Here is an 11772-nt window from a genome sequence, read left to right on the forward strand (position 1 = left end):
CCGCTAGATATTGGTGTCAACAGGGCATTCGAAGCTAGACTGCTAACTGCGTGGGAACTTCTCAGGGCTACCGCGCATGCTTGTAACTATCGTTGCATGCTGGGTAGTGTAGTTGTTATATTTGCTAGCTCATAACAGCACATTGAGAGACACGCTGACACGCTTAATTCAATACTCGCCGTCATTCCGGGTGGATTGACAAAAGACCTCCAGCCGCTAGATATTGGTGTCAACAGGGCATTCGAAGCTAGACTGCTAACTGCGTGGGAACTTCTCAGGGCTACCGCGCATGCTCGTAACTATCGTTGCATGCTGGGTAGTGTAGTTGTTATATTTGCTAACTCATAACAGCACATTGAGAGACACGCTTACCGGGTAATTCAATACTCGCCGTCATTCCGGGTGGATTGACAAAAGACCTCCAGCCGCTAGATATTGGTGTCAACAGGGCATTCGAAGCTAGACTGCTAACTGCGTGGGAACAATGGAAGACAGAAGGCGAACACACCTTCACTAAGACGAGTAGGCAGCGCCAGACGACGCCAACATCTGCCAGTGGATCGTAAATTTGCCCAACTTTTCACTTCGGACACCGAAGACGAAGGATTTACGAATGAAGAATAACTTCAGAAAGTAAGCGCTATGTTTATTTTGTGTGTTGTGACATTAACGTTCGAGCAACATTATGTTGCTATTGCGCTGCACTATTTTGAATTTTACTATGTTTGTGATTGCACATTTGCGTACATTTTGGGAGTGAACAGAGTTGTTAGAACGCTGGTTTTTAATATATTATTAAAGTTTGACTGACCTATCTGACTGTTTTTTTGACATTCACTTTAGCGCAGCGTAGGCGCGGCTTATAGTCCGGGGCGGCTTATTGGTGGACAAAATTATGAAATATGTAATTCATAGAAGGTGCGGCTAATAATCCGGTGCGCCTTATAGTGCGGAAAATACGGTAAATGGTTTTTTACCTGTGTGTGTTCTCATGTGTTGAGTCAAATGGGTATTTTGAGAAAAGCTGTAGCCACAAACTGAACAATTAAATGGTTTTTCACCTGTGTGTGTTCTCATGTGTTGAGTCAAATGGGTATTTTGAGAAAAGCTGTAGCCACAAACTGAACAATTAAATGGTTTTTCACCTGTGTGTGTTCTCATGTGTTGAGTCAAATTGCACATAACAGAAAAGCTTTTGCCACAAACTGAACAACTAAATGGTTTTTTACCTGTGTGTGTTCTCATGTGTTGAGTCAAATGGGTATTTTGAGAAAAGCTGTAGCCACAAACTGAACAATTAAATGTTTTTTCACCTGTGTGTGTTCTCATGTGTTGAGTCAAATTGATATTTTGAGAAAAGCTGTAGCCACAAACTGAACAATTAAATGGTTTTTCACCTGTGTGTGTTCTCATGTGTTGAGTCAAATGGCTATTTTGAGAAAAGCTGTGGCCACAAATTGAACAACTAAATGGTTTTTCACCTGTGTGTGTTCTCATGTGTTGAGTCAAATGGCTATTTTTAGAACAGCTGTAGCCACAAACTGAACAATTAAATGGTTTTTCACCTGTATGTGTTCTCATGTGTTGAGTCAAATGGCTATTTTGAGAAAAGCTGTAGCCACAAATTGAACAACTAAATGGTTTTTCACCTGTGTGTGTTCTCATGTGGTGAGTCAAATGGCTATTTCGAGAAAAGCTTTTGCCACAAACTGAACAACTAAATGGTTTTTCACCTGTGTGTGATTTCATGTGTTTAGTGAAAATGCTCTGGAAAGAATAGTTTTTATCACAAATCGAACAGTTAAATGTTTTTTTACCTGTGTGTGTTTTCATGTGTTCAATAAAACGGCTCTTTTTAGTAAAACTTTCAGCACAAACTGAGCAGCTCAAACATGTTTTACCTCTCTTCTTTGTAGAGCATTCAGAGTGTTTGTTGTCAGTGTGAGTCCTCATATCACCTTCACAGTCTTTATCGCTGCTCAAAGGTTCTTCAACCTCGTCTTCAGCCTCACTATCTGATAGTGGAGCTGAGAGGTTGTCAACTTGTGGTTTCTCTTCATCATCTTCAGTCTTCACAGAGAGAATACTCAGTGGAAACTTGGTGTAATCAGCTTCCTCTCGTCCTAGAAGACACTCTCCCTCCTGAGTGATGCATAGTTCCTCCTCTTCCTTTTTAATGCAGGGTGGTTGTGGAGTCTCCTGCTTCAAAGTGGAGCTCCCCCCTAACTGAGGGGAAACTTCTTCTGGATTACCGATCAGCTGCTGGACGTCTGCAAGACACAAACAACAAAAACACACTTTCTTCTATGTACTGTATGTGTGTGTAGTAGGGTTGTATAGTATACTGCTACTAATAAAGTATTGTGGTACTAATCAATTGAAATCGGTACTATACCACCTTTGAAAAGTACCGGTGCCGTCCTTCCATCTGAATGTCGCTGTGCGACGGTGACTACAGAGCCGAGGCGCATGATGTTGAGTGTGTCAAAACGCACACACAAAGTGCATACAAGCAATAACATGGTGGAGAGGAAGAAAGGCAACAAAGGACAATTCTACTGGTTAATAAAGAGGGGGTGTGAAGTGCAATATGGAGGTATTTGGGCTTCGAAACTAACAATAAAGGTGACACTGCAAGGGTTGCTTTACACCTTCCCTGTTTGTGGGCTCCCAGACCGTGGTCAAGGAGCGCAGGGGAGATGTTCCCTCCAGGGCCCATGTTTTGTCGGGGGTAACGCTGGGTCCATAAAGCTCCGCTCTTTGGTCGGAAGGACGAGGCCGTCGATTAGTTACAAGTTGGTCACTTTATGAAGAATGATTTAATATAATGTCAGTAAAACTTTATGTTCTATTCTAATCTAATCCTTGATTATAGCAGACTATATGTACCGTATTTTCCGCACCATTAGCCGCACCTAAAAACCACAAATTTACTCAAAAGCTGACAGTGCGGCTTTTAACCCGGTGCGCTTTATATATGGATAAATATTAAGATTCATTTTCATAAAGTTTAGGTCTCGCAACTTCGGTAAACAGCCGCCATCTTTTTTCCCGGTAGAGCAGGAAGCGCTTCTTCTTCTACGCAAGCAACCGCCAAGGTAAGCACCCGCCCCCATAGAACAGGAAGCGCTTCTTCTTGTACTGTAAGCAACCACCCGCCCCCGGAAGAAGAAGGAGCGCGGTGCATGCTGGGATATGTGACGTTTCATTTCCATTTGTGTGTTTATGTAAAGACCCCAAAATGGCTCCTATTAAGTGTGTTGTCTGTCTAATTATAAATAATGCAGACGAGGCGTGTTAACTGAGTTCTCAACGTTTACTCACAGCGTGCTCATAACCACATTCTAACTCCCAGCATACAACAACGCTTCTCAGGGCTACCGCGCATGCTCGTAACTATCGTTGCATGCTGGGTAGTGTAGTTGTTATATTTGCTAGCTCATAACATCACATTAAGAGACACGCTTACGTGCTTAATTCAAGACTCGCCGTCATTCCGGGTGGATTGACAAAAGACCTCCAGCCGCTAGATATTGGTGTCAACAGGGCATTCGAAGCTAGACTGCTAACTGCGTGGGAACAGTGGATGACGAAGAAGCGCGCGGTGCATGCTGGGATATGTGACGTTTCATTTCCATTTGTGTGTTTATGTAAAGACCCCAAAATGGCTCCTATTAAGTGTGTTGTCTGTCTAATTATAAATAATGCAGACGAGGCGTGTTAACTGAGTTCTCAACGTTTACTCACAGCGTGCTCATAACCACATTCTAACTCCCAGCATACAACAACGCTTCTCAGGGCTACCGCGCATGCTCGTAACTATCGTTGCATGCTGGGTAGTGTAGTTGTTATATTTGCTAGCTCATAACATCACATTAAGAGACACGCTTACGTGCTTAATTCAAGACTCGCCGTCATTCCGGGTGGATTGACAAAAGACCTCCAGCCGCTAGATATTGGTGTCAACAGGGCATTCGAAGCTAGACTGCTAACTGCGTGGGAACAGTGGATGACGAAGAAGCGCGCGGTGCATGCTGGGATATGTGACGTTTCATTTCCATTTGTGTGTTTATGTAAAGACCCCAAAATGGCTCCTATTAAGTGTGTTGTCTGTCTAATTATAAATAATGCAGACGAGGCGTGTTAACTGAGTTCTCAACGTTTACTCACAGCGTGCTCATAACCACATTCTAACTCCCAGCATACAACAACGCTTCTCAGGGCTACCGCGCATGCTCGTAACTATCGTTGCATGCTGGGTAGTGTAGTTGTTATATTTGCTAGCTCATAACATCACAGTAAGAGACACGCTTACGCGCTTAATTCAATACTCGCCGTCATTCCGGGTGGATTGACAAAAGACCTCCAGCCGCTAGATATTGGTGTCAACAGGGCATTCGAAGCTAGACTGCTAACTGCGTGGGAACAATGGATGACAGAAGGCGAACACACCTTCACTAAGACAGGGAGGCAGCGCCAGACGACGCCAACATCTGCCAGTGGATCGTAAATGCCTGGGCAGATATTTCGGTCACAACTGTGGTCCGAGCTTTCCGGAAGGCAGGATTCACAGAACTGCTGGATAACAGTGACACTGACTCCGATTACTTCGACGAGACGGAGCCGGCCATTTTGGATCTCACATTTGCCCAACTTTTCACTTCGGACACCGAAGACGAAGGATTTACGAATGAAGAATAACTTCAGAAAGTGAGCGCTATGTTTATTTTGTGTGTTGTGACATTAACGTTCGAGCAACATTATGTTGCTATTGCTCTGCACTATTTTGAATTTTACTATGTTTGTGATTGCACATTTGCGTACATTTTGGGAGTGAACAGAGTTGTTAGAACGCTGGTTTTTAATATATTATTAAAGTTTGACTGACCTATCTGACTGTTTTTTTGACATTCCCTTTAGCGCAGCGTAGGCGCGGCTTATAGTCCGGGGCGGCTTATTGGTGGACAAAGTTATGAAATATGCCATTCATTGAAGGTGCGGCTAATAATCCGGTGCGCCTTATAGTGCGGAAAATACGGTAATATGGACAATTGTAAATTGTTCTTTGAGTGCAACAAGAAAAGCCCAATGTGTTTAATGCATTTTAATTTATATTTTAACCTTGTAAAATTGTTCTTTGACTGTGAGTGTTTAATGTAGTGTAGGATTTTATGTTAAAGGGGAACATGATCACAATTTCAGAATGGTTAAAACCATTAAAAATCAGTTCCCAGTGGCTTATTTTATTTTTCGAAGTTTTTTTCAAAATTTTACCCATCACGCAATATCCCTAAAAAAAGCTTCAAAGTGCCTGATTTTAACCACCCGTCCATTTTCCTGTGACGTCACATAGTGATGCCAATACAAACAAATATGGCCCCATCCTGTTCGCTCTATATCTCCTCCCTCTTGGAGAGATTTTTAAGAGGCATGGAGTGTCTTATCACTTTTATGCAGACGACTGCCAAATTTATATGCCTATTTCAAAAGGCCACGGCCCCCTGACACCCCTTCTCAACTGTCTATGCGACGTCAAGGCTTGGTTAGCCCAGAATTTTTTAATAATGAATGAGGGAAAAACGGAAATTTTAGTGTTTGGTCCGGCCCTCACTGACTTGGGACCATTGCAAAATGATGTGCGTCCCAAAGTCACCAGCCTTGGCGTCACTATAGACAGCGATTTTAAACTTGACAAACAAGTCAATGGCGTTTTTAAATCGTGTTTTTATCATCTTCGTCTTTTAGCAAAGGTAAAACCGTTTTTATCTTTTAACCTTTTTGAACAAGTCGTGCATGCTTTTATTTCAAGTGGCCTGGACTACTGCAATGCACTTTATGCTGGCATTAGCCAAAAAGCTCTCTCCCGGTTGCAGTTAGTCCAGAATGCGGCAGCACGACTTTTAACAGGGGCCAGGAGACGCCAGCATATAACCCCAATCCTTGAGAGTTTGCACTGGCTCCCTGTTCATTTTAGAATTGATTTTAAAACCTTGCTGTTTGTTTTTAAAGCTTTACATGGACTGGCACGTCAGTATATCTCGGACCTCATCCAAACTTACAATCCTGCGCGCGCTCTGAGGTCCGAGAGCCAGCTCCAGCTCGTGGTGTCCAAGACCAGACTTAAAACCAGGGGAGACAGGGCCTTCTCTGTGGTCGGCCCTAAGCTCTGGAACACTCTGCCCCTCCATATTCGAACTGCTCCCACAGTGGAGTGTTTTAAGTCTCGTCTTAAGACCCACTTTTATTCTCTGGCTTTTAACACTACGTGAGTTGTGTGGTCCTCTGTTGTCCTCTGTGTTTTTAAAATGTTGCTTTCTATTTACTGTTTTAATTGGTTTTACCCTTTGAAATTGTTTTTAATCATATTTATTTTTTATTGTTTTTAATTGTGTTTAATATTGTTGTGCAGCACTTTGGAAACATTTTGTTGTTTAAATGTGCTATATAAATAAAGTGGATTGGATTGGATTGGATTGAAAGAACAGCAAGCTATAGCGACATTAGCTTGGATTCAGACTCGGATTTCAGCGTCTTAAGCGATTCAACATATTACGCATGTATTGAAACGGATGGTTGTAGTGTGGAGGCAGGTAGCGAAAACGAAATTGATGAAGAAACTGAAGCTATTGAGCCATATCGGTTTGAACCGTATGCAAGCGAAACCGACGAAAACAACACGACAGCCAGCGACACGGGAGAAAGCGAGGACGAATTCGGCGATCGCCTTCTAACCAACGATTGGTATGTGTTTGTTTGGCATTAAAGGAAACTAACATCTATGAACTAGGTTTACAGCATATGAAATACATTTGGCAACAACATGCACTTTGAGAGTGCAGACAGCCCAGTTTTCATCAATTAATATATTCTGGAGACATACCCTCATGTCAGCAGGCCAGGGAAGCTAGGGTCGATATTCTTCTCTTGATCATCTTCGATGGCATAAGGGACGGTGTGAGCCAAGACATCCAGGGGGTTTAGCTCGCTCGTCTGCGGGAACAAACTGCCGCCATTGCTTGCCGTGCTACCGAGGTCCTTTGTCCCTGAATTGCTCACACACTCCGGCAGATTCAATGGGGGTCTGGCGGCAGATTTCTTTGACTTTATCGTTGGAAATGCATCTGCTTTGAGTGTCGCAGGATATCCACACATTCTTGCCATCTCTGTCGTAGCATAGCTTTCGTCGGTAAAGTGTGCGGAACAAACGTCCAATTTCTTGCCACTTTCGCATCTTTGGGCCACTGGTGCAACTTGAATCCGTCCCTGTTCGTGTTGTTACACCCTCCGACAACACACCGACGAGGCATGATGTCTCCAAGGTACGGAAAACAGTCGACAAAACGGAAAATAACAGAGCTGATTTGACTCGGTGTTTGAGAAAATGGCGGATTGCTTCCCGATGTGACATCACATTGTGACGTCATCGCTCCGAGAGCGAATAATAGAAAGGCGTTTAATTCGCCAAAATTCACCCATTTAGAGTTCGGGAAATCGGTTAAAAAAATATATGGTCTTTTTTCTGCAACATCAAGGTATATATTGACGCTTACCGTATTTTCCGCACCATAAGCCGCCCTGGGTTATAAGCCGCGCCTTCAATGAACGGCATATTTCAAAACTTTGTCCACCTATAAGCCGCCCCGTGTTATAAGCCGCATCTAACTGCGCTAAAGGGAATGTCAAAAAAACAGTCAGAAAGGTCAGTCAAACTTTAATAATATATTAAAAACCAGCGTTCTAACAACTCTGTTCACTCCCAAAATGTACGGTAATGTGCAAATGTGCAATCACAAACATAGTAAAATTCAAAATAGTGCAGAGCAATAGCAACATAATGTTGCTCGAACGTTAATGTCACAACACACAAAATAAACATAACGCTCACTTTCTGAAGTTATTCTTCATTCGTAAATCCCTCGAATTCTTCTCCTTCGATGTCCGAATTAAAAAGTTGGGCGAATACGGGATCCAAAATGGCCGGCTCCGTCTCGTCGAAGTCATTGCCTTCCAGAAAGCTCGGACCACAGTTGTGGCCGAAATATCCGCCCAGGCATTTACGATCCACTGGCAGATTTTGGCGTATGTCGTCCGGCGCTGTCTCCCTGTCTTAGTGAAGGTGTGTTCGCCTTCGGTCATCCATTGTTCCCACGCCGTTCGCAGTCGTGCTTTAAATGCCCTGTTGACACCAATATCGAGCGGTTGGAGTTCTTTGGTTAATCCACCCGGAATGACGGCGAGTGTTGTATTTGTGTGCTTCACTTGTTTTTTGACACCATCTGTGATGTGGGCGCGCATGGAGTCGTATATCAACATGGAACACACAAAGGGAATGAAAAGTAATACCCGCGCGCTTCTTCTTCTACGGGGGCGGGTGGTTGCTTACAGTAGAAGAAGAAGCGCTTCCTCTTCTATGGGGGCGGGTGCTTACCTTGGCGGTTGCTTACCGTAGAAGAAGAAGCGCTTCCTCTTCTACGGGGAAAAAAGATGGCGGCTGTTTACCGTAGTTGCGAGACCGAAACTTTATGAAAATGAATCTTAATATTAATCCATATATAAAGCGCACCGGGTTATAAGCCGCACTGTCAGCTTTTGAGTAAATTTGTGGTTTTTAGGTGCGGCTAATAGTGCGGAAAATACGGTACATAGGTCTGGTGATAATGTTCCCCTTTAAAATAAAGCCAGTATTGACATTTTTTGTAGTTCCATTTATTCAGAAAAGTATTTATACATTTAGTACCGGTACTAAATTATTGGTATGGGGACAACCCTAGTGTGTAGTGTTTCATGGCCATTCATTTAGTGCCTTGCCAGAATGATGGATCAATGTTTACATGACTTGTCATAGACTCAGAAAAGTTCAGCTAGAATCACAGAAAGTAGAAAACATCTGCTTCGATGGACATTAGTATACTACAAACTAACAGTGGGGAAAAATCAATATTGAAATACATCGCAAAACTAAAAAAGATAAAATCTATCTGAAAGAAGTCTGTAGTTAAGAAGTAGAGAACTTTTTAGATATTAAATGCAAGAAACTGGATCCACTTTCTGTACAATCGCAATGATCATTGGAATTACTTTGTAAATCAGTGGTCCCCAACCTTTTTGTAACTGCGGATCGGTCAACGCTTGAAAATTTGTCCCACGGACTGGTGCTGTGGGGGAGTGGGGGGGGGGGGGGTATGGTATTTTTATTTTTTATTTGAACCCTTACTATTATGTTATCGGCTTTGTACCGAGGATGTCGTTGTGGCTTGTGCAGCCCTTTGAGACACTTGTGATTTAGGGCTATATAAATAAAGATTGATTGATTGATTGAGATCCACTATGGACTGGACTCTCACAATATTATGTCAGACCCACTCGACATCCATTGCATTCGGTCTCCCCTAGAGGGGGGGGGGGGGGGGGGGGGGTCACCCACATATGCGGTCCTCTCCAAGGTTTCTCATAGTCATTCACATCGACGTCCCACTGGGGTGAGTTTTTCCTTGCCCTTATGTGGGCTCTGTACCGAGGATGTCGTTGTGGCTTGTGCAGCCCTTTGAGACACTTGTGATTTAGGACTATATAAATAAACATTGATTGATTGATTTATAACTTAGCTTAGTAATGCGAGCTAAATATTTCATTAGTAAGAAGCGCTTGTTTTGCTCTTCCACTTTCTTCATTTGACTTTTGCATTCTTTCATCTCCTCTGATGTGAACTCCACTGCCTTCTTCAACATATTATGTATATATTCGGATATATGTTATATTTTATATCGCTATATTTAGTCTATTTATACCTGCATTGTCCTTTCCATCCTTACACTTTCCATCATTGTAACTGAGCTACTGTGTGGAACAATTTCCCTTGTGGATCATTAAAGTTGGTCTAAGTCTAAGTAACAATCATGGCGGCTCTTTCTTTACATTGTTGAAAAGTCGGCTAATTTCTCATCAACACTTTTTTCAGGGCTTGAAATAGTTTTCAAAGGACAAAACTTCAACTCACTCACCTTCATCTTTCGTCTTTATCTCCGTTGGTGATTTGCTGGAAGTTGATTCTCTTTCATGTTCTCTTTTAGCGGACGTCGCCATCTTAGCATAGCAGTAGTCGTCCATCTTCTATCACGTCTTCAATCTTCACTTCAGATATCGCTCCAAACTCAATGCACGTTTCGTGGCTTTGGAAAATACCAATTGAGATATTTGTTGCTATATTTGCTGTGAATCATATGACTTTAAGATCGTGAATTCGAAAATTCTCCGAACAACCATAGCATGCGGGCTTCGTCTTTTTGCTTGGCTTCTAGTACATTTGCGCATGCGCTAGAAGTCAGCGACTTCCGTTTCCTACTCCACAGCACTTGTTTTTCAAATTAAAGGCATTTTAATCTTGTTTTAAAGCAATGGTTTGCAAACGTATCTAACATCAAATAATCGATAACTACTCTTTGAAAATAATATATATATATATATATATATATACACAAGCACGTGCACAGACTATTTCGATGGCTGTTGTTCAAACCAGAAAAAGGGCAAACATTTAAAGTGGGGTTACTGATTGCTTATTTTACTCCTGTTTTACGTTGGGTGGAGGGGGAGGAGTCACAGCCCCGCTTTACCGTGTACCTCTTGCTTGGTATACTTGCTCGCCCCGGTATAAACTATTTGCTTGCCTAACAGAATTGCGACATCCAGTGGACACATTTAGAACAGCAGTTTCTTTCATTCAAAAAAATGCAGCTGAATTTTACACTTCGCAAACTCATCTCGCGGGCCGGATTGAACCTGTTATGCCCGAATGTCGAGGGAGGTGGGGGTTGGGTTGTGGGTGTTAATTGTTCATATGTCTCTGATTTGCACATCAATCAGTCTGAGGAGTAAAAGTTGGCAGTTTGTTATGCAACAGTTACCCAGCATCACTTATGCGTCAACGTCAGTTTTGATACATCTCAACTTTGTAGTGAAAAAGAGTGTAGTGCAGGTTTTTGAGCGTGCACAAACTTGACACATGAGGCCCCAGGTCCCTGGACTGAAGAAGGAGTAACCAAGCACTTGAAGCATCATCTATCTTACTGTTCAGGAAGGTTTCAGATACAGAGAAGACATGGGGTCATGAGTAGATAAGATTATGCTCCAAATAATCCAAGTTTGTATGAATACCTCAGATATTTGTGAAAGAAGCAGTGAGGAGGTCCTGGGTAGGGTGGATGTCGCCACATATGAGCAACATACCACAAACTAAACAGCTAATTGGTTATTTTCCCTTGTGTGTTTTTGTGTTTTACTGCGTCTGCATTATGTGGGAACCTTTTACAGCACACTGAACAACTAAATGGTTTTTCTCCAGCGTGTGTTCTCATGTGTTGCCACAAAGAGCCGTTATGAGAAAAGCTTTTACCACAAACTGAACAATTAAATGGTCTTAGTCCAGTGTGTGTTCTCAAGTGTTCAGTCAATTTCCTCTTAACAGACAAGCTTTTGTCACAAACTGAACAACTAAATGGGTGTTCACCTGTGTGTGTGTTCTCATGTGTTAAATCAAAGAAGTATTTTGAGAAATGATTTTGCCACAAACTAAACAATTACATGTTTTTTCACCTGTGTGTGTTCTCAAGTGTTCAGTCAAAGTGCACTTAAAATAATAGTTTTTACCACAAATTGAACAGTTAAATGTTTTTTCACCTGTGTGTATTGTCATGGGTTCAGTCAAAGAGCTGTTTCGAGAAAAGCTTTTGCCACGAACTGAGCAGCTCAAACATTTTTCACCTCTCTTTTTTG

General features: G+C 42.4%; 1 protein-coding gene across 1 annotated transcript; it reads right to left on the reverse strand.

Annotated features, from left to right (window-relative positions):
• Nucleotides 1-369: 369 nt before the first annotated feature.
• On the reverse strand, nt 370-10282 carry LOC133619334 (uncharacterized). The gene is made up of 2 exons (XM_061980311.2): nt 10002-10282; nt 370-2270 (listed from the first exon to the last, which is right to left on the reverse strand). The coding sequence occupies exons 1-2, from the start codon at nt 10105-10107 to the stop codon at nt 943-945; spliced, it is 1434 nt and encodes a 477-aa protein (XP_061836295.2). The 5' UTR covers nt 10108-10282; the 3' UTR covers nt 370-942.
• Between the last annotated feature and the right edge of the window lie 1490 nt (nt 10283-11772).

The sequence above is a fragment of the Nerophis lumbriciformis genome, linkage group LG20, assembly GCF_033978685.3.
Source record: "Nerophis lumbriciformis linkage group LG20, RoL_Nlum_v2.1, whole genome shotgun sequence".
Lineage (NCBI taxonomy): Eukaryota > Metazoa > Chordata > Actinopteri > Syngnathiformes > Syngnathidae > Nerophis > Nerophis lumbriciformis.